At 41.4% G+C, this 21,801-nt stretch overlaps 2 protein-coding genes across 2 annotated transcripts in view; both read left to right on the top strand.

Annotated features, from left to right (window-relative positions):
* The window catches only part of TBCEL (tubulin folding cofactor E like), a 68,567-nt gene extending 64,756 nt beyond the window's left edge, over positions 1–3,811 (top strand). The window contains exon 8 of the mRNA XM_068554589.1: positions 1,015–3,811. Within this exon, the coding sequence (XP_068410690.1) occupies positions 1,015–1,333 (319 nt within the window). The 3' untranslated portion in view covers positions 1,334–3,811. The remainder of the gene's footprint in view (positions 1–1,014) is intronic.
* Positions 3,812–17,520: 13,709 nt separating this feature from the next.
* Positions 17,521–21,801, top strand: part of TECTA (tectorin alpha) — a 69,193-nt gene continuing 64,912 nt past the window's right edge. Inside the window, exons 1-2 of the mRNA XM_068554588.1 lie at positions 17,521–17,584; positions 20,756–20,889. Of these exons, the coding sequence (XP_068410689.1) occupies positions 17,521–17,584; positions 20,756–20,889 (198 nt within the window). The remainder of the gene's footprint in view (positions 17,585–20,755; positions 20,890–21,801) is intronic.

The raw sequence follows: 21,801 nt of genomic DNA, 5'->3' as shown, positions 1-21,801 counted from the left end.
CTTCCGTGTTCCTACCAACCTTATTATAACACTGATTTAACTGAGTCAAAGCCAAAAGTAGGGTGGAGAACGTGGCGGGGGTAATCTTATGACCATTGTATTCTGATCCCAAATTAACCTCAGTATATCTTGGTTATAATAAAGCTAATATTAGATCTTTTCAGCATTTTCCCCCTCTCTGGTTTGTAGGAAACTGCTCAGCTTTCTCAATGAAATCAAACCTAGATCCTCCAAGGCTGGCAGCGGCGACAAGATTTTCCACATGGAAACTTGTCCTCCTGGGCCCTAGTCTCACCTCTATAATTCACTTTCTTCTTGGTGTCTTTGGCTGTTTATTCCTGCCTTGATCAAGGAACTTGTGTCCCTCATTTACCACTTTTTTACAAGAACGTATTCTTGACTCTTCCACAAACTCCTTGTGTTACAGTCAACTAGGCTAGGCTGGAACATTCAACAAAGCATCACTGAAAAACCTGAGTTAACAGCTAACATACAACTAGATGTTTTTGTTTGTAACTTATGCCTTCTCCAGGGGTCAGAAACTGCTGGCCTACGTCCATCTTCCCATCTGTTACCAAGGAACACGTGCTTAGATATCTGCCTGCCTTGATGATGATGCCCAAGCAAGCAGGCTCTACAGAGTGATTAGACTTCTCTCTATAATCTTTGTAGTGTCTACTTTTTTTCTAGGTTCTCCTTTCCTTTCTCAGCTGATTCTTATGTAAAGATTAGCAGCAGGCATGTTGGCCATCTTTAGGAGACTCTCTTCCCCGATCCACAAGAATGGGGTTTTACTGTGGCCTCAAAAGGGCAACGATTTCAGATCACAGATTCCACAATAGTCACCCGATAGGTAGGTAGGCAGGCAAGTAGATATAATATTAGACTAGGATATTAGAAAGATGTTGAGAATAACAGTGTAGTTTACCTGTAGTTCTGAAGAAGTCAATAGTTCATGCGCTAGTGGCTTAAGTTGTCACTGTTTTGTTTTGTCTTGTTTTTTTATCCTCCTAGGTATCATGAGCTAGTCACAAAATATGGGAAGTTGGAGCCTTTGGCGGAAGTGGACCTGAGACCCCAGAGCAGTGCGAAAGTAGAAGTCCACTTTAACGACCAGGTGGAAGAAATGACCATTCGTCTGGACCAAACAGTTGCAGAACTAAAGAAACAATTAAAAACTCTAGTGCAATTACCCACTAGCAACATGCTTCTCTACTATTTTGACCATGAAGCGCCCTTTGGCCCAGAGGAAATGAAGTACAGCTCTCGAGCCTTGCATTCTTTTGGCATTAGGGATGGAGACAAAATTTTTGTGGAATCCAAAACAAAATAACCTCCGCCAGCCTTGTGAGAACACACACATTAGGACTCGCAGGGCATTTGTTCCCATGAGGTTTCCTTCAGGAGGGAGAAGGTTGCTCTGTTTTGTTTTGTTTTCTTTTCTTTTGTTTAGGTTTCAGGGGGGTTTTGTATATTTCCCCCTAAAATGGGTAGGGGGCTGTTTTTGGTATTTTCTACCACAGATTCCTTCTACTCCGCCACCAGAATTGGCCACATCTCCAGTTTCTGTGCCCTCCCTCATGAGAGGGGACCAGGCAGCCGCCGACTTCTTACTGTGTTCACTGGGATCTGTCTACCGCTTGGTCCTCGTGACCACTTAGGTGTACTTGTGACGATGGCGTGAACAGCATTGTCCCCTCAGAAGAGTATCTTGCACTTAAATCAGGAAACAAGGAATCTTTCCAGGAAGGGCCAGCACATCTCTCTCCCAATTCCTCCTTTTTCCCCCCTCCCTCTCTCTCCTTTCCTTCTTGGGTTCAGTTTTTCATTTTGACTTGTGTCCATACATGTTTACCTTAGTTTTATTCTGTCCATAATGAACTCCTTATTTTTCAACTTGGGTAACTTTTTTCTTCATTTCTCCCTTTTGAAATAATTTCAAGTGTGTCAAGCATTTGTCAACCTGATTCTGATCTCAGGTACTCAGTTAGAACCTATAGCTCTGTTAGGGTCTGGAAGAAGAGTAGATGGAGTGTTAGAATTCCAGGAAGCACAGGCACAGCAGCCTGACCACGCTGTATGTAACTATCTCAACTTTAATGTTCCTCCCACAGTATATCAGCCATTACTGACATGAGCTACGTCACACTCCAGAGTTCTTCGCTTTTTGAATGTATTTCTTCGTATCTATCTATCTTTTTCATTACTTTAAACTACTGGGAATGGAGGCCTGACTTTATGAAGAATCCAACAGAGCAATGGATATACGTGCCAGGAGAGCTGAGAATTAGTTAATAAACTGTCTGTAGTGTGCATGAGGGAGTCAAGTGGGGGGGAGTACGGGAGAGCGAGTACTGTGACTTTCCTGCCTGTCATCATTTGAAGCTTTTGCTCTTGCACTTTGCATTCGAAGTGGGAATTTTTAATCAAAGGGAGCTTTGATTCCTAGTTTTTCCCTGGGATTTTGTGATGTCATAATTGGACAATTCTTTTTGTTTTACATTTCAGTTTAGTTGCCCCTACAGAAGAACAACTCTGACTAATCTCTGAGTAAAGCATTAAGTGTCAAAACTTCAGATTTGCCTCCAAGTCATATTTTTTGCAGAAACATATTTAAAGCACTTTCCTTTAAAAGGTAGCCCTTACCTGCTCTGAAATCTTTTTGTTTGTTCTTCTATTCCTTTGTTAATCAATGTAATCTCTTCCTTTAATATATGTCTTTCTGGATCCACCATGTTTACAGATAGGAGACTTAAGAAGGACTTAGTGCACTTGGGGCAGAAAATGTGCACATGAAGTATTTTTCAAAGAATGTAATTGTTACCCGATTGCGTTTGACCTTTTGACCTTTGTTACATGATTCTGTCCCTCCTACAAATTCTTTCATTTCTTATGAAATTTTTAGGTGACTCTTGTAAACTCTTCACGGATGCTACTTTTTAAATTGTCCTATGCCATGACAGCAGATGTTTATTCTCCTAATGCACTTCAGGTTCAGTATCTGTAAAGCCTTTGACCCAGGCCTGCTGAGTCAAATCTACATTCACTGTAACATTGAAAGTGGAAACCAAAGGGTTTGAGGAAGATGAATGATGCCTGTTCTCCTTCTGCTTTATCTTTCAAAATCATAAAATCATAAAAATGAGCAATGGAGATCCAGGCTGGGTATAGACAAGAATAATTATTTTGCAATCACATTTTCCTGACAGGTTTTTGGAAGTGGGAAAAAAGTGTGGCAACAGTGTCAGGAAGATTAAAACTGTGGATGCTTTGTGTATGTGTGTGTGAGTGCAGACGAGTTTGAGAGAGAAGCAGTGTAACTGAGCTTTTGTCAGCCTGAGAAACAGATGCCCCCTTATTTTTTGAGGTTGTATGACCCCCGACTGTCCCACAGCAGAAAGCAGAGCGAACACTTATGCTTTAATCATCAGTGGAATGATGACAATTAATAAGATATTTTATATATGACAAAGTTTTATGAAATGCTTTTTTACTGTTAGAGACCTGTTCCTTCTGCTATTACACACCACAGTGCTCCACAACTGCAGGCATAATTCTCCGATTACACAGTTGCATGTCGGGGAACTTCTCATTTAATTCAGTGGCCGTGGGTATTTTTAGGGCATTGTAATTGATTGTTTTAATAATTGCTAAATGATTTTTGATGGAGACAAGATCTAATGCAATTACCGGTCTTTTAGAATTACAGAACAGAAGTAAATGAGAAAAGATATTTGAGCATGTATACGTGTAGACTGATTTGGGTGGCTGAGGAAAGATGCTGCTTTTGAAATAAAATTGGTGCTGTGTAGACACTTGTAACCAAAATTATTTTTATAACAGGTCAAAAAGAAGGGGAGGAGAGACCATGGACTTTTGAGTCTACAAGTTATGCATAATTGATTGTAGCTTATCTGTATTTTAATGTTAACTTCATCCAGATTCAGTGAGAGCATATTATTGACATTCATGAGGCAAAATTCTGTCATAGCCAGTATTACGGATATGTTGCTACAGGCACAGTGTATAGAACATATCTTTTCTAAAATAGAAATTTTTGTCAGTTCTGAAAAAGGAAAGGAGTAATAAAAGAAAGCCAAGTAAAAACTGAGGCATCATTTTCATGTGGGCATGTAGCTGCTGACACCACAGTGGAAATCAGTTTTTGAATTTGAATTTTTGAAATATCCCAGATTGCTTTAAAGAAAAAAAAAGTTCAGAGTCATATATCTTTTTTTATTATTGAAAGTTTCTATTGTTTCTGCAACCTATTGCCACCATGGCCATAAATACATAAGAAACAGCAGATATTATATAACTCTTGTTCCTTTAAGACCTTTTGGTGAAAACAAGCCCAAAACATGAGCTATGTGTAACAGAGCCGAATGTTATGATGCTATGTTTTAAAAGTTTGTTTACTTGAAAAAAAAAAAAAAGAACGTTCAGTTCTAACCAGATGTTTCAGCTATGACGCTAAATTGCTAAATCAGCAGTGTTATGAACAGGGAAGACTTGTCGCACAAGGAACTATCACCATTTGAGGCACGCAGGTGATAGTTTCACGAGCGCGTGTGTGAAGGTGGCTTGCTCCATGGGAGGTGCTAGGCTCCAGGGCAAATAAAACAAGAGTACAGAATAATAGATTGTTCTAAGCAATGTCATTTCTGTTTATGAATTTGATTTTCCCCTCATTTCATGTTAGATTGACATGCAAACAAACTGCTTTCAAGAACACCCAGAAGCTCTCTGTGTTACCAGGTGTGTTGTGAACACTATTTTTCATAGGTGCTTCCTTCAAATATATGTCCATTGTAGTGATGGAGAGGGACTGGACTCTCTCAGGCTCTTTACTTGCCAGTTGTCTCCTGCAGTTCATGGAAATATATATTTTATTTTAGAATATAATTTAAACATGAAGGTCTATTCTTTGCACTTTTATTAATATATATATATATATAGATAATCTTTAAAAAAATTAAAAATCTAAAAGTCCACTTTCTCTTTGTGTTCTGATTTTTTCCTGGAGTCGTGGGGGTCAAGGTGCCTGTTTATTTTTATACAGCAGAAAGTCAACATCAGTGCTGTGGTTGAGTCCTCTGGGGAACTGGCCTAAGCTGGTAAAAGAGTTTGACCAGCTTAACAAATTTAGTTGGCATCTTGCCAAAGTTAGAAATTTAAACCGGCAAAACAAAGGTTCATAGGAAATATGTTATTGCCTTTTTGTTAGCAAAGTTTTATACTTCTAACATGCTCTTTTAAGGATGAAAACCCACGTTTGAGCTATTTGGCATCCCCGTTTTTGAGTAAGAATCTCATTTTGATGAATTAAAAATTTGCGACACTTTTTCACGTGACATTTCTTTCCTTTGAAAAATAATTTTCTATAAGAATTAGGGTTTGGGGCACTTGAACCGTATCTGCTTATCAGTAATTTCTTGGTAATCTGTTATGAATTAACCTTGTACCAAGAACTAAGGTCCAAGAACTATATATACTTTATTACTGTATTTAGAAGACAGAATCTATTAAATTCTTTCTCAGTGCTTCAGAAGTGCGTTAAGTATCGCGATCTGTTTAAATGTAAGATTATTTCTACCTCTTCAAATTTCAAAAAATTATAGTTTTAACCTCTGTGCTAAGTTCTATTTAGTATTTATTATGAGGGTCTCTGAGTTCTTGCAAGGTAGACATATGTCAAGGCACCCAATACCCATTGGACTGAAAAATGCTATAACTTCCACCAGAATGCATATAAAACAAGGAGGTTAACCCTTGAAGTCACATTTGTCTTTCCAGCTCTTCTCTGGAAAAGAAGTTATCTGTGTTCTCCATCTTAGACTTAGGATTTCAGGATTCAAATTTAGCCAGATAACTTTTAAAACACATAGGTCATGTTAGATATTAACATGAGTCATTTCATCTACTTTTAAGTCTTTAATGTAACTAAGATTTAGGAATTGAGTTAATACATGAAAGGGATAGCATACCATATTATATCTCCTTAAAATATAATGAATTTCTGAATCCTTTTCCTTCAAAAATTTGAGAATAACACTAAAAATGTGTAGTTTTTTTTTTTAACAAACTGATCTATTAAAATGTTCAGATATATATACTTGCCTAGACATAGGAGTATAAAACATGTGAACATCTTCTGCTTTTCTTCAGTGTGGTTTAGGCACCTGAGCAATTTGCGTTCTGTTTTAAGGCACACATATCAAGCAAGAGGGGAGTAACAAACTCATAATCCAAGAGGGAGATGAGACAAAAGCACAGTTGCTGGTCGTGTGAATCAGTGGCAGGGATCCAGGCTTACAATTTTCATTCTCATGTTTCTTCTAAACATTAACAATGAGTGTTTATTATCAGCCAGGGCCCAATCTAGATGCTCTACCTATATTAAACCCTTTTGATGTTCACGACATCCCTGTGGTTCAGCACTGTTAATTATCCCCATCTTCTTAACTTGTGAGGCACAGATAGGTTGAGTAACTTGCCAAAAGTCACACCGTTGATAAATGACAGCAGAGCTAGGATTCAAACCCAAGCAGTTTGGCTGCAGTTGAGAGCTGTACTATACTACCTGCTGCTAAGGTTCTCCTCCATAGCCCTCCACAGTTACACCATTATTGTTAGTCTTTATGTTTCACTAAAACACTAAAGTGAGATGTTCATCCATATTCACTTACTAAATTGATTTGCTCTATAACAAAATCACTGATGCGGCTGATAGCTCTAAACCCAAATTAGAACTTGTCCTCATGCCATTTTCAGAATTGTAACACTGTGATTGGTGTACATCCATTGTCCTCCCTACTCTCCTGGGAGGAGCCAGATTGGACACTTGTCATGGGTGCTGTTGACAAGAAGAAGTGAACCTGCAATATGATGCTGAACACCGGTCACTTGGTCTTCAACCTGAGGACATTCTAGAGCCTGAACACTTTGTTTTCCGTGAACAACTAAAGGTGAGACAGGTCACTCAGTTTTGACTCAGACTTTTATTAAGGAGGCATCCGTGTTCAAGTGAACTTGGTGTTTATAGGGGGGAGAAAAAGTAGATAATCTAATGGAGGTTTTGTTATGGGAAAGGTTGAGGCTGTCACTTTGTTCCTCTTTAAAATTCAAGGCAGAGCCTTGTGAGGAATATAAATATTGCTCACAAAATAGAGGAGGCAGTTTATCTATTATGGTCTGTGAGATCTAGGTCTGCCAAAAAATTATAATGCAATTTCAGTTTACTGAGTCTTTCACAGACTCTTCATCCTTGAATGCTTCTTAGTCACTATAAGTAATACAATTAAGGTGTTAAATAAATAAGAATGGGAATAAGAGGAGGCAGACATTAAAAAATACAATGTTTTCTGAACTACCTGATACATTTGAGGGCAGATGTAAGCCTTATTCCACTGTTAGAGAATACAACTAGGACATTATAAATTGCTTTGGTTGTGTTAAAATTTTGTTTGGTTTATAGTTCAGTTTGTTTACAAAAAGACATCTTTTAAAAACCATTTGTATTTCATTTTAAATGGAAAACATTCACATGATTCAAAAATCAAGCAATATAAACAAAGTATACACTGGAAAATTCTACTCTAACCCCTGTACTCCATCTTTTATTAGCTTTTTGTGTGTCTTTGCCGAGTCAACACAAATAATAGCAAATGAGAATATACTTACTGATCCCTTTTTATACAGCAAAGTTAGCATATTATATACCATCATGCACCTTGCTTTTTTCCACTTAAAATGTATCTTGGAAATCTCTCTATAGCAACATATACGAAATCACCTTACCCTTTGTTTAATATAAGATATAGTATTCCATTTATAGATGTGATTTATAATTTATTTGACCAATACCTTATTGATAGACATTTGAATCTTTCGTTGTTCTCTCTCCCAATCTCCCTCCCTCTTTCTTTCTCTCTCTTTTACTTCTTTCAATTTGCTGCAGTAAAAAGCATACGTTCTTTTACATGTTTGAAATAAATCTGTAGAACGCATTCCCAGAAGTGGGACTGCTAGATCAAAAGGTCAGAGTGTTTGTAATTTTGGTACATATTGCCATATTGTTCTCCACTAGAATTACATAAAAGAACATTTTTTTTTCTGATTTTAATACTTGTCACATCCCTGCAAAGTCAAAGACTTTACTGATCTTGGGCTTGATACGTGATTCCTGGTTAGTGCAACCAAGATGGCATTCTTCCCAATTAGGCATGCAAATCTAGGCACTCGAATTCAACACATAATAGATTTGCATGAGCCATGCATATCGTCTGTCTTATGAGCTCTCTTTCCTTGGAATCTGCAATTTTTAATCATTGGTGAGTGAGGTTTCACCTCTGCAGGAGAAGGTATATGTATTATTTATCCTTAACAATGTATGAGCATTTGTTTTAGCTGAGTGCCCTTGAAAAGTGATAGACAAATAGCGCTAAAACCCTCTGTTTATTGTCTGCAGTAAGCTTTAATCAGAGCTGCTTCTTGCCGACCAGTGAAATACTTCTAGAACTACTTGGTGCTACTTGGTGAATAGGGAATATAGAGTGTCTCTCCACTCCCCCTGCCCCTTTTCAACTTTATTGCTAATGTGCTAACAAGGATGTTAGAATAAGACCAATTGTGAGGTGTTTTTGGTTATGTTGGTCTACTTAGAATTAGCTATTATAAACTCCTTGCCTAGAGATAGATACTAGAGTTACTTCCAGAAAATATCTGTGAGTCCTTGTTTAAATTTCAGAGCTAAGCATTGTTTATTATTAAGATCTTAGATCTAGAAAATCTTGCTAGTTAATAAACATTAATGTTACTCAGTGTGATTTTCAAAGAGCCAATGCCATTTTTCTCATAATTAAGAGTCCAGTGTCTAGACTGAGTAAGATCAGCACAAAAAGAAAATTACTTAGAGGCAAATAATATTAATTCTTAAAAAGTCATGTTCTAGAGCATTTGTGCTACAATTTAAACTCCTAATGCTTGCAGCTTGCCGTTAAACGATTATTACCATGACACTAGTAAATATGAAAATTTTAGAAATATGACATCAGGTTTTTAAGCATTTTTCTCTTAAGAATGAAAAACAGACTTCAGGACAACCCATGAAAGTTAACCCAGGTGTCCAAGAATGAAGATTCCAAGGCAATAAGAGAAGCAAACTTCCAGACGTGGTGCTCTTCAGACCCTTTCATTGTGAACATCTTTACTGTTCAGGAGAAGTCTTCACGAGCATAATTGCGTTGTCTATATCACCTCATCCATTTCAAGGATTCTGCTATGGCTAACTACCATTTGCAGGGAGAACGTAAGCATAACCTTCGATGTAATCACCTTATCCAGCTAGATCTAGGAGGTTGAACATTATTCAATCAGTGGGTAAGTGGTAGAAACAACTGCACTACAAAAATATCTGGAATCTCCATGGCAGATTATACAATGAAGCAAAATGATCAGTTGTGGAGGGCTTGTATATTTATCCAAGACACCAATGTTGCAGATTCAGATGGCTAGGAAGAAGATGCTAAAGTGGAGTTAGGAGTGCAAAAGGCTTATTGGGGAAAAACACCTGTGAAAGAAAAGAGGAAGAAGAAAGATGGGGCAGGAGGGGGCATCACACCGTGCAGTAGCCCTGACAAAGTCTGCAAGCCCAATAAGATGTTCTGGAGCAAAGATTTCCTATTAGAGGTGTCCTACTTAGGTCCTTTTACCAAAGCTTTTCTCAAGTCATTGTTGGAGGAACACAGGAACATGACCTCAGCTTGAACACTGATGCAGACACCAAAGGAGCCAACAGTTGGGAGCTGTCAGCTAACCATACTCCTTGTGGCTGGAAAGCATTCTTTTCTTGAAGGTGGATCTGAGTGGTGCACGTCTGTATGTACCACAGTCCACTCCGTGCCGTGTGTCGATGCAATTCTCCATCCATGATCAGGGCCAGCTCCTCCAGGGCTCTGGCAGGCTTCTCTTCCTGAGGGGTACCTCAGAAAAGGGCGGTTAGGGGAACGAACTACAGCCCGTGACACTGCAGATGGTTTCAGAGTCACGACTGGTACCCACCGTCTCCCTCTTCCATTGTCCGTTCTATCACCTCTGCTGGTCTCAGTGGTTTACCTAGTGGTTTATCCCAAACCCTGATTCCTGAGGAATCTGAATCCCTGGTAACTATATGCTGCTCAGACTTGGGTTCCTATGCTTGTCCATCACATTCACAACTGGGCAAGGGAGTAGTAGCAAGAGCCACCATAATGGGTCTCCTGAGTTCCACACATCTTACCCCTTGAACCTGTCATGCAACAGCAGCTCCACCTCCTCCTGCTTCTCAGGGTCGGGGATTCCTAATAGGATGGTGGCTCATCTTTCCTGCTAGTCTCTGCAACAAGGAACCCAAAGTACCCAGGCAGCATCACAGCCATAGCTTGTAGGTCCACGGGACTCTCTCCGTGTCCCCTGGTGAGAGCATGCCTTCTCGGGAACCAGGATGTCAAACTCTGCACAACCTAGAGATGAGGGGTTGGGAAGCCGAAGTCCCTCAATAATCATTGGGAGTACTTGCAGGTGGGGCTACTCCTGCTTCCACACTTTGGTGCCTGGACCCATGCATTCCTCCAACTGGGGACACTGCTTCAATCAGGGGCTCCTACTGTAATCTTGGGCCCACACTCACATCCCCTTTTTCGTAAAGTGGCTTCCCTAGTTGGATGCTATTTTGCATGGAATTCTATGCCTGTGGATCAGGCATTCTGCAAGCCCCTCACTAGTGGTGATGGCTAGGGCCCTGTGGGCAGGAAAAGCATACGCATATCCAGAGTCCAGGTCTATTCCTGGGAAAAGGAACCATTGGCCGTTCCAGGATGAAAGTGGTCCAGTGTAGTCGTTTTGCCACCAAGTGGCCAGTTGGTCTCCCAGAGGAACAGTGACAGACTGAGGGCTTAGCTTTTGTCTCTGTTATTGGCAGGGTGAACATTCAGAGGCCAGGATAGCTAACTCAGCCTTGCTAAATAGGAGTTCATGCTATTGGGCTCCTGCATAACCTCCATCCTTGCTGCTGTGGCCACTTCATATACGTGCCCATCATACCAACACTGACAAAGGCTGCTTCATGTCAGCTGCCCAAGTCATTTTGTCTACTTAGTTGTTTAGTCCCTCTTCTGTAGTGGATGCTTTCTTTTGGGTGTTAACATAGGACACAAAGATCTTCACACTTCATGTCCATTCCCATCTGTCTATCCACATGTCTCTACTCCAGGCCTCCTTGCCACTTTTTTATTTCCAGGCCCTTGTCCAAGTGGATATGTGATTCACCACTGCCTACGAATTTGTACATGTTCTAACATCAGACCACTTTGACACAGAGTACTTGGGGGCAAGATATAATGCCCCCAAGTCCACCCATTGGGAAAATATTCCTCTATCATTGTCTTTCAAGGCCACCCTTGCATGAGGCTGTAGTGTGGCCACCATATGCTTTGGGCTTGCAGACACACACCAAGCCAATCCATCCACACTCCAAGCTTAGGCTTTTTCGTCCTCCTACAGCTTGTCCTATGCACTGCCCACCTCGCACTTCACATAGGGCCATATGTGTTATCTGGGTCGTGGGGGGGTAACCAGTATAACTCTGAAAGGTGACATGGATTCTGGGCTACCTAGTCCGGCAGCTTGCTCATTGCCAGTCCAAGACGTGCAGATATGCCATTTCCATCTTAGGGTAGATTACTGCTGGGATCCCCTGACTTTATGTCTTGGAGGGTCCAACAGGGCCCAGAAATTCATGAGGGGAATTTCTGGGCACGTGGTCACTTGTATCTTGGTCAAATGTTCCATCACAGGGTTCATTCTCATGCCAGGAGCTGATTTTCAGGAGGTGTGTTATTTTTTGCTGTGGATGTCATGACTTTGCTCCAGAAATCCAGGGACCTGAGTTATGGTTTTCCCACTGGGGTTTGCAATAAACAGCACATTTCATCTTTTTCTGCCCCTAACATCTCCGACAACAAAGCACCTACTGAACATATGACCCAAGTGGCAGGGTTGCTTGCATTACAGTCTGGAGCTGCTACAAAGCTCTTTCATGCTCTCAACCCAAGTCAAAGCTGGCTGAATTCTGTGTCACCTGGTATGTGGGCTGGAGCAGTTTTTGTAGGTACGGAATATGTGGCCTTTAGAACCCAAAGAAAGCTACGAAGAGGGAAGAATTTCTTTGTAGAGAGGTTGCAAGATGCAGCCATTTGTTTTTTGCTTTGGAGGGGAGATCCCAGCATGTCTCCAACTACTGGATTCCTAAAAGTGTTACTGAAGTACTAGCCTTGAATCTCTGAAGAATGTAACTCCCACCTTCTGGAGCACATGTGTGTCACCCAGGCCTCCGGCCACTTCTTCCTCATTGTGCCAATCAACGTTGTCAACGTTGTGAGTCAAGGTGATGTTCTACAGGAGACATTCCATCCAATCTCAGCAAAACTGTAAATGTATATTGCTGTCTGTTCCATTTGAAAATGAACTATTTTTCTGATCCTCATGCCTGAATCAGATAGGGGAAAAAATGCATTTGCCCAATTAACGGCCACATGCCATGTATCTGAAGCCATGTATCTGAAGCCATCTGTACTAACGTAGTATCTCCAGCAAAGATATGTTAGTACAGCAGATGCAAACTGGAGCTACTACTTGGTTGAGCTTGCAGTAGCCCACAGTTATTCTTCAGGATCCATCCTGCCCAATTAAATGGAGATATGATAGATCCCACCACCCCTGCTCTCTAAGAGTGACACTAATCTTCACCATCTTCCCCCAACCCCAGGATGCAAGACTCTTTTGTATTTACTACCTTGGCTGGAGTAGAAGGGTCAATTTCCTTCCTTGCTATGGTAGCTTCTACCACACAGACCAAGGACCCAATGTGTCAAGTATACTAAACCCAATTATATATAGGGACTTGGGAACTGACATCCAGGTAGGTCTGCAGCCCCTGTGGGCCTGCTGGGACTTGGCCATGTTTCCTTTTGTTTCCTTGTCCTCTCTGTTTTCACTCTAGCAGGGTCTTTGGGTATCAATGTTAACTCAAACCCCTTGTCCAACAGTCCACAAGATATCTAGGCACTCCCCTCCCCCAGTCTACAGTCAATCAAGTAAATGACCATAGGTCTTTTGGGGGAAGGACTGAGAGAATCACTACTGTACACACTTGTCATGATGTGGCGGGATTCTTCCCTTTGGTGACCTGGTTACCTTTTCAGTCTATGGATTCCAGATTTGAAAAACTGACTCAGATGCACAAACTGAGCAAGGGATCAAGACCTTTCATTGGGGCAACTGTCTTTGGCCTCTTGCTCAACCATTCTTGCTCTTTTTTATTATATATAGTAAGCAATACCCTTTTTGGCTGCCCATCTACTTTGCCCCTTGGATGCCATGCTCTATTAATCATCTCCATAACTCTCTATGGATCAGGGCCTCTTGGTTACGAATCTGAACTGCTTGGTTATTATGAGGATTCGACCCCCTTGGCTTCAGGCAGTAAAGTGCTGCTACCTGGTCTCTGTTGTTTCAGGTGCCCATCATCCCCATTGCGATCGGACAGTCAAGTTCTGTGACCACCACTCCTGCCATCAGCCCTGACCTGCAGAGCTGACCTGACCTGACCTGCAGCCCTGACCCACTGAGCTTGTTTGTGATGCTGGTGCTTCTCTCACCAGCATACTCCTGCTGCCTTTGGTGGATGATGTGTCTGTCCTCTGGGCCTTTCCGTGGAACATGATCATCTGTTGGGTCTTCTGGAGTCACATAATATACATGCGTGTCCGTGTCTCTGAGAATTTTAATCCCTTCTTCTGCCATCTGCCACAGTAATTTGGGCATTTCAACCCCAATGTATATACATTATATACATATATATATATACACACACATACATATATAAAATCCCAATGCATAAAATTATATACACAAGTCCAAGGTTTTCCCAATTAGACCCTGATTTTGGCATAGTAGAGCTGCTTCAGTTGAGCCCTTGACATAGCCTTTGTCACCTCAACTAGGTTCTCCAGAGCAAAAATTGCCCATTAGGGGAGTCCTGCATTGGGTGGAAAGTGCTGAGGCAATTGTCCCACCACCTCGCCCAGTCACGGATGGGGTTGCCCTTGGCTCCAGCAGTGAGGCTGAGCCTGAAGGAGCTCACAGCTGGAGGCTCGTGGCCGTCCACACTTCTCACTGCATCATTTCAAACTAGCTCAGATCTGACTATTTCTTTCACAGAGGGTGTAAGAAACTTAAGAAAACAAAACAAAACAAAAACAATCAGCATATAAGGCTTATTCTACTCATTTTTAGGAATTTTTTTTGTTTTGTGTTTCGTTTGAACTGCCTTTCCTCCTGCCTAAAAAGCAGCATCCATCTATGCCATCTTTGTAAAACACAAATTATCTTGGGTTACTAGGTCCAAGCCACACCCACACCACCTTTGGTCTAAATCTTGTCAAATCTTGGCTCACTTCACCCCTTCAAACAGAATAAACCCTCCTGCCGACATGGCATAAAAAGAGATTTTTGTCATTTTTCCCTCCGTGACCACTGAGTGTACACCCGGAATACACACTCACTAACTGGCTCCCCAGCCCAACCAGCGATAAACCAGCTCAGTCTGTCCTCAAGCACCTGGCACTTGCTTGCACCCAGATTCTCAGTCATTCTGATCCACTTATGCCGCCATCTTGTGTATCTGGTTAGCCCAGGTGGCATTTATCCCAGGAGCAGTCCTGCCCAAAAAAGGATGAAACATTTAATATGGGTCAAAAGGCTGAGATACAAATATCCACGAGTGCATGAAGAAAGTAGACCAAAGCAATTACTATGACACTAGCAGTTTTTAAAATAGAACCAACTATTTTGCTTCACGACATTTAGGTTGACTACTGGACTGAAACCTTAACAAAGGCTGGGCAAGGAAATGCTCTTTGAGGTGAGTCTTGGATTTGAGTTTAATTGTATTTCGAACAGGCACCCAAAAACTCAGATTTTCTGTTACATAAATACGTGCCTTTGGGAGGAAAATAGTCATTTGACATCTGTAAGTAAATACATGTGGAGAATTCGTAAAACCTACTGAATTACCACGGGATTATGGGAAAAATATTGAATAATTTAGACTGAAAAACTAGTTTCCCAAACCTCTTGTCCATTTTAGAACAATTTGCTCAAAACTGGAATTATGTCTTTTAATAGAGTTGGCATTTAAATGTCTGGTCAGAGAGAACTTTGAAGCAATTTTTAAATCCCCATTGATTTACAGAGAGTTTTCTCCTGCTACCTTCAAATGATTTCCTTTTTTAAACAAGTCTCACTTTAAATATTTTGGATAGTAAACTTGGTTTCTGCCTTAGCCAATGTTTCTCATTCTGCATCGAACCAGACACCTTTTTACCTTGTTCATGATGCCTTTTAAATACTTACTGCAAATTTTCGTCGGGAGGGGTCTATCTGTCCCCACTCCCTCCAAGGACCCTCGCTGGGTATCCGTGGAGGTTTCCAGAGCCCTTGGTTTTTCCCTTGTGAAAGATCCTGCCTCGCGCTGGTTACCTGTCCCCTGGCCTAACCCCCTGCCCTGCGGTGTATCAGAGGGAAAAGGGCAGGAATAAAACCTAGAAAAGTTTGAGACAGTTTCTTTCAATACTTCATGCATACCTGTGAAAAAACAGGGTAGAGCCTATTTGTGGCAGCTGTTCAAAAGCAGAGAAACAAAAAAAGACTTTGGTAGAAAACCAACTTTATTTAAATATTGGAGGCAGCAGCTTTGTTTGGCGTTTGAATCCCATGCTGGTGGATGCTAATTCCGTAACATTATACAGTTGCCTTTTTTTGGGTACAAAGGTAGAAGGGGGGTTTTCTTCTGTGTTTTTCAGTGCAAAGTGATTCCGATCAGAAAGGACCAAGGTTTCAGCTCCAAGTAACTGACATTTCCATCTGAATCTACTCTCTTTTTTTTTTTTTTAAGGGGGGAGAAAAAGGTCTAGTTTTTCAGGAAAAGAACCTCTCTACGCAATCCTGAAACTGATCTTTAGATTTACTTTTCCTTAATCAATAGAAGAAAAACTTGATTGCAACTCAACACTTATGTGACTCTAGCGCAGGACTAACTGAATTTTTGGTTTTGAGAGTAGGGGATTCAGACATCATTTCAGGAATCAGAAATAATTGGCAGCAAGTGGGGGAGAACTGACATGAATTCTTGTTTTACTTAATTTTTCCTGGTTTACCAAGATTTGGCTTAATATTTCCGACTCCATTCCTCCAGTCTCTGCAGAACAGGTTAGTGACATTTTTCATAAATACAAATATTTAAATGAATCCTCCTTCCTGCTATCTGAACTGCTTCCCTAAGGACTCCAGTCTTAAACCTGCCTGACATCTCCTTCTGTTAAAAGCTGTGTGTGATCTCTGCTAAAGGCTTACTCCCATTTTCAGCAAAACTGACTAATATTTATTATGTGCTTAAGATTTCAATGTGTGTGCTTGACAACTGAAGATTTACAGTAAAACTCACAGAGGAGATTCACTGATTTTCCATGGAAGTCTGGCTGAAGAATTGTGATAGCTTCCAATAGTTAGAGAAGGGTTTTTAGTTTTAAGAATGTTATCGGGAGCAAACTTCAGTGTCTACCCATGCACTTGGTGCTGACGCAGGAGTATGTATAATTTGGAGCTTGCATCTCAGCTCTACAGAGCGGCACAGATCGTCCAAGGGGTAAAGCCACGGGTCCAACGGATTGTAACTAAAATGAAAACAAGTTCATTTTTGTGATGTTCTTTCTCTAATTAATTTGCTGCGACTAATTACTTGCCTGTGTACCGGATACTATTTTTATTGTAATTCCAAGGAGCCACCCCTGGCATGGTTCTTTTTTTATTACATGTCTATTATTCATTTCACATATGGAAAGTCAGTGGACAGTCTTCTACAGCCTGTGACTCTGGTCTGTACTTCAGAGTGATGGACTGGCTCCATACTTTAGAGAAGGTGATGGCAAACTCTAAATCCTCCTACCTGTAGGACCACATTGTGTTTTAACTGACTTTTATGGGCTCCTGATTGAAAGCTGTTGTGAAAATTAGGAGAGCCTGGTCTCACAGAGGATGGATGTCTGTTCTAGAGACATAACAGGCATCTTTAGAGTGGGGTCCTGTTTTTCAGGGCTTTAGTAGCTGGAGAGTAGATGCCTTTCCTTGACTCATTGCCGTGCTCATTGATTCTTTATAACTTCCTGACAATTTGAATGATCTCATTACACTTCCAGACTGCTTCTCACGGGGGAATCTAATTTGTTCATGAGGTGTTGAACATAGGAGGGCCCGCCAGCATCCAGGGCATTTCATCCTGACTCAGAACTGTTGATGTCGTTATGTGAATGTTCTATGATGGTTGTGATGTGTCTTGGGATTTGCCACCAAACACACCTGGTGTTCTATTTACTCTGGCAAGCTGGGGATTTTTTTTTTTCTTTTTCTTTTTAAAATTCCAGGATGAATTATTCATCATTACTTAGAATTTGGGTCTCTTTCATCTTCGCACTTGTACGGCACCAAGGTGAGTACTACAAAATTCCATAAAGCTCGTGATTAGCATGCCCTTGAATTTATAAAGAGACGCTTTTGTTGGAACTGTAATTGTCAGGGCAGGTGTACATGTGTCTACAGTTACAACAAGAAAAATGTAAATTAAATTCTGCCGTCAAGGGCAAAATACATTAACTTTGAATGATGTTCATTTACATTCCTACTTTTTCTTATTTCACTTTGAACACAGTTTGTATATACCAAGTTGCCCCATGTCAATGGACTAAGTCTTTAAGATAATGCAAATTATTTTCATTAAAAGTACGCGGGGTAGGTGTGTGTGCATGCCATGCCTGATGATTGATTCCAATGACGGCATTTAACTGGTGGCACAGACTTTAAAAAATACACTTGTTTAAGCCAAAATCAGGGAGTTCCAATGGCATTAATGTCAGTGACTTGAGTATCAGTGGCCATTTACAATGGCCAAAAATCTAAAGCTGCAAGTGAAATAAGAAAAATTTTCCCCTCCGTGATTCCTCCTTTTTCTCTACGTAGCATTGCCCTGGGTAGGTAGGAGATCACATGCATTTCTTTCTACAGTTTTTGAATTTTAGGCAAGAAAGGTGGAAAAGTCCATATCGATTTGAAACTTTTATGGCTAAAATTCTAGAGCATCTTCTTTGTTTTGTTTGTTTAGTTCAGCGGACACATGATTACAAGTCTGAGTGAACAGATTTATAAGGCGTGTGGAGCCCTAACATTTTTCTAGGATGGGATAAATTTAAGCAGTTGTAGCAGGCAGGCTATAGTGTGAAACCCCACAGTAATGAGTCCCACTGCCTCTAACCTCGTACTCCTGCTCTAAGAAAGTATGTCTTATTTGGTGAAAAAACAAAAAAACGTTCTGGTAACATAAAGTTTATTGTAACATTCCTGGCCTAAAATCAGCATGGGTAAGGAGATTCTTTCTTTTGTTAACTCTGATTCTGTTGATAGGCTATGCTGTTAACAAGCTATATTTTTATAATAGTCATGATTTCTAAGGTAGGAATTACTGTAGTTTAAACCTACTCCCTTTTATTAGTCATATTTTTTTTATTCAACAACTATTTGACAAGTACTTACAATATTAGATATCTCGATTATTTGTATTCTTCTTAAAATTGAAAATTGTTGATTGTCCATCCTTTCCTGTTCAAAATCATGAGCTGGTTAGGATCATTCCTGAAAGGATGAATCTTGCAAATTTGTGTCACCTTTGGAGCAGAGAAAGAAGTTAGGGACAATCTCTCTGACCATAGTTTTCTGTCTCCTCAGGAGAGGCATGGATTTCTCATGTCCTAGGCAGATTGGCCAACACTGCCCCAAATACCAATTAATCTTTCCATTCAAATGATTACAATTCAGCGTGAATTTGAGACCTTGTTCACACTTGGACATCACTTCTAAAAAGTTCCCCATGAAGGATAAATCCATGACACGATTTGATTTATTATTATTAATTTGAGAATGTTCATTACCCTTCACATTTAATAAGTACCTGTGTATAATTCTATGATAAGGATTATAAAGAGATTTTTTAAAAATTGCTTCCTTCTAGGAATTTGGAATTTGTTACTTCTATGTAATTATGACTGTTAGAGAAAACTTTTTTGTCTACTGATTGTGACATTAAATAAAGCACATGGGCTGAGTGCCCCTGTGATAAAACTAACTACAGCACCTCCCAAAGATTTCCCTTGGGTGGCTTCACAGAGACTTCTGAAGGTTGGGGTTGGGGGGGCGATGCTTATACACTAATGACCAGGTTCGTTTTCCCCACTTCCCTCTGATGCTAGTTAGCCCTGGGAAACAGAGCAGCTCTTCCTCCAGGCAGACCTCCCCTCATTCCCTGCTCCACGAGGAGAGAAGCTGGCACTTGGCCAGGCACTACTGAACTGCTTTCTGGTCACTCGGCCACCCTCTTACATGAGCTGCTCTCTGCTCACTTAAAGGCTCCCAAAAGAGCAGGGCAGCCCTTGGTGTTTTCTCGCCAGCCTATCGGCTCCATCATCACAGAGCAGGGATTTTCCCAAGGAGGGGCCCCCAACCTGAGGATGGGGCATCAAAGTCTGCAAGCAGGTGCCTCACGAACTGTCAGCAGAAGCCCCAGATGGATTTTCCACACATGATTTAAGAAGATGGAAGCATAGGTGATGTTCTATTGCTCTATTTTCATCCAAGAAAAGAAAGGACAGAGGCAAAGAAACATTACACCCCAGATATAGATTATTTCATAAATGCCATTGGACCTGATCATCAGAAATGTAGACCCTGGGGAAATTGTCTAATTTCTCTCTCTGAACTGGGCCACCCCTTGCAAGAGTTTGGATGAGAAACTTCCGAGAAACAAGCCAGCTTGCCAAGAGAGGTGGTGACACGGTTACAGGAGGGGAGCTGTATGTCTGTGTGATGACTCTCACCTTTGACCAGGATGATGAGTAAGCACCCCGAGCCTCCTCCCCAGAGAGTGCTCAGAGGCCCAACCTCCTTGGCCCCAGAGACTCCCATGTCTGTCTTTGTAAACAGGAGCTGGGCAGAGAGAGACTTCTCATGGGGCCGGAGCTCAATCAAGGTCATTCACAGGCCAGTTACTACAAACCCTCTCTTCCCACTCTTGTCCCAGATCCAACTATTGTTTATTTCCTCTGTGATCTGGTATCTTCTCCTATTGTGCATCTGGAGGAAGGGGACTCCTTTCAGGAAAAGACTTGATAGTAGAATTCTTGAGCTAGAAGGGAGTCTCGTAGCCACCGGCCACGTTCTCTGTACGTTGCCTTCCAATCAAGGATTCAGCGGGCTAAACCACACCAGAGCTAGAGGCACCTCTCAGTGCTCTGAGAGCCCCAGGCAGGGCTGATTTCGCAACCTTGCAGCCAGTGTTAACCATCGCTGTCTCCTAAATGTATGGAAACGTAGAAATGAAGCGGGAAGTGATTTCTCTTAAGGAGAAATGCCATCACTTCCACGCTCCCCTTTCCAGAGGCAGAAGATAACGCACCGTGTCCAGCTGAGGCTGAGGATAAATGAAAAGGCTGTCTGACTTACACGTCGTTTGTAAGACTTACTGAAAGAAGCTGGCTTTAGTGGGTGGGAGGAAAGCAGCCTGCCGAACCGAAGAGGGATCGGCCGTCTACCTAACCGCCCTCTCTCTTGACAGTTCAGCCCAGGGAGCTCATGTATCCATTTTGGCAGAATGACACCAAAACCCCTAAAGTAGACGACGGAAGCTCATCTGAGATTAAGCTGGCCATCCCCGTCTTCTTCTTTGGCGTTCCTTACCGCACCATCTATGTAAGTGGCAAGCGGCCCAGCTGTTGCTCTAGGGCTCTCCCACCTTGTTGGTCATTAAGGAAAAGTATTTTAAATACCTTCTTCCAGGGCTCTGGGAATGGAGGATTTGTCGGCAGCCCAGACGACGAGTTCTGAGATTTCATGAGCTGATAGGTTTTATGATTAAGAAAGTCAAAGGTATATTTCATGGCTAATGTTCATAGCGGAGGAGTATACAGAGCAATGGATTGCTTTTGCGGGTGATTAAACACCCAAGTGAAGCAGAGGCCCCAATGCCAGGAACATCATTTCTGCCACTAGACAAGATAAAAAGGTACAATGAACCACAATAGGAGCAATACCAATTTTCTTTCCCTTCTGGGGGTGTGAAGACTTTAGGCATCTGCTCTTCTTAGGCTTCCTACCAATTTGGAGCAGAGTCGGAGCAGAGTCAGAGCAGAGTAGAGGGGTACTCAACTATTATATAAAGGTTGTTTGCAGAATTGGCCAACCTCACCGGGTCTGAGATACGCCATAGGGTCTCATTGTCAAAGCTGCGTGAAGAAATGGTGTCATTTGCTGTCAGAGCTCTGCTGGGCACCTGTGTTCTCAGGTTATTTTTGATTTTTTGATCATTGGAATTGCTGCTAGTGAGACTACAGCACATTGACAAGAAGATTCAGAGCAACTGAACCTGTCTTGATTTTCGGCCTTAAAAGAATTGAGTGAAGCAAATGTAGATTATATTACAGCCTGTTCTATTCTGCGCCCTGCCCTGGAAAAAAGAAATAAAACTCCAGGCACCTCCATCTCTGGCTTCCTCTGCATCCGGGACCTCTATCTTCCCCAGCTTTTGATTGATAGCTCAAGGCTGACTCCCACTAGCAAAGAGTTCCCTCTTCCATTACGTAACCTGTGGGCCTTGAACTTGCA

Source organism: Eschrichtius robustus, chromosome 11 (assembly GCF_028021215.1).
Source record: "Eschrichtius robustus isolate mEscRob2 chromosome 11, mEscRob2.pri, whole genome shotgun sequence".
Classification (NCBI taxonomy): domain Eukaryota; kingdom Metazoa; phylum Chordata; class Mammalia; order Artiodactyla; family Eschrichtiidae; genus Eschrichtius; species Eschrichtius robustus.
The sequence above is the reverse complement of the archived record's forward strand: the minus strand, read 5'-3'. Positions and strand labels throughout refer to the sequence as shown.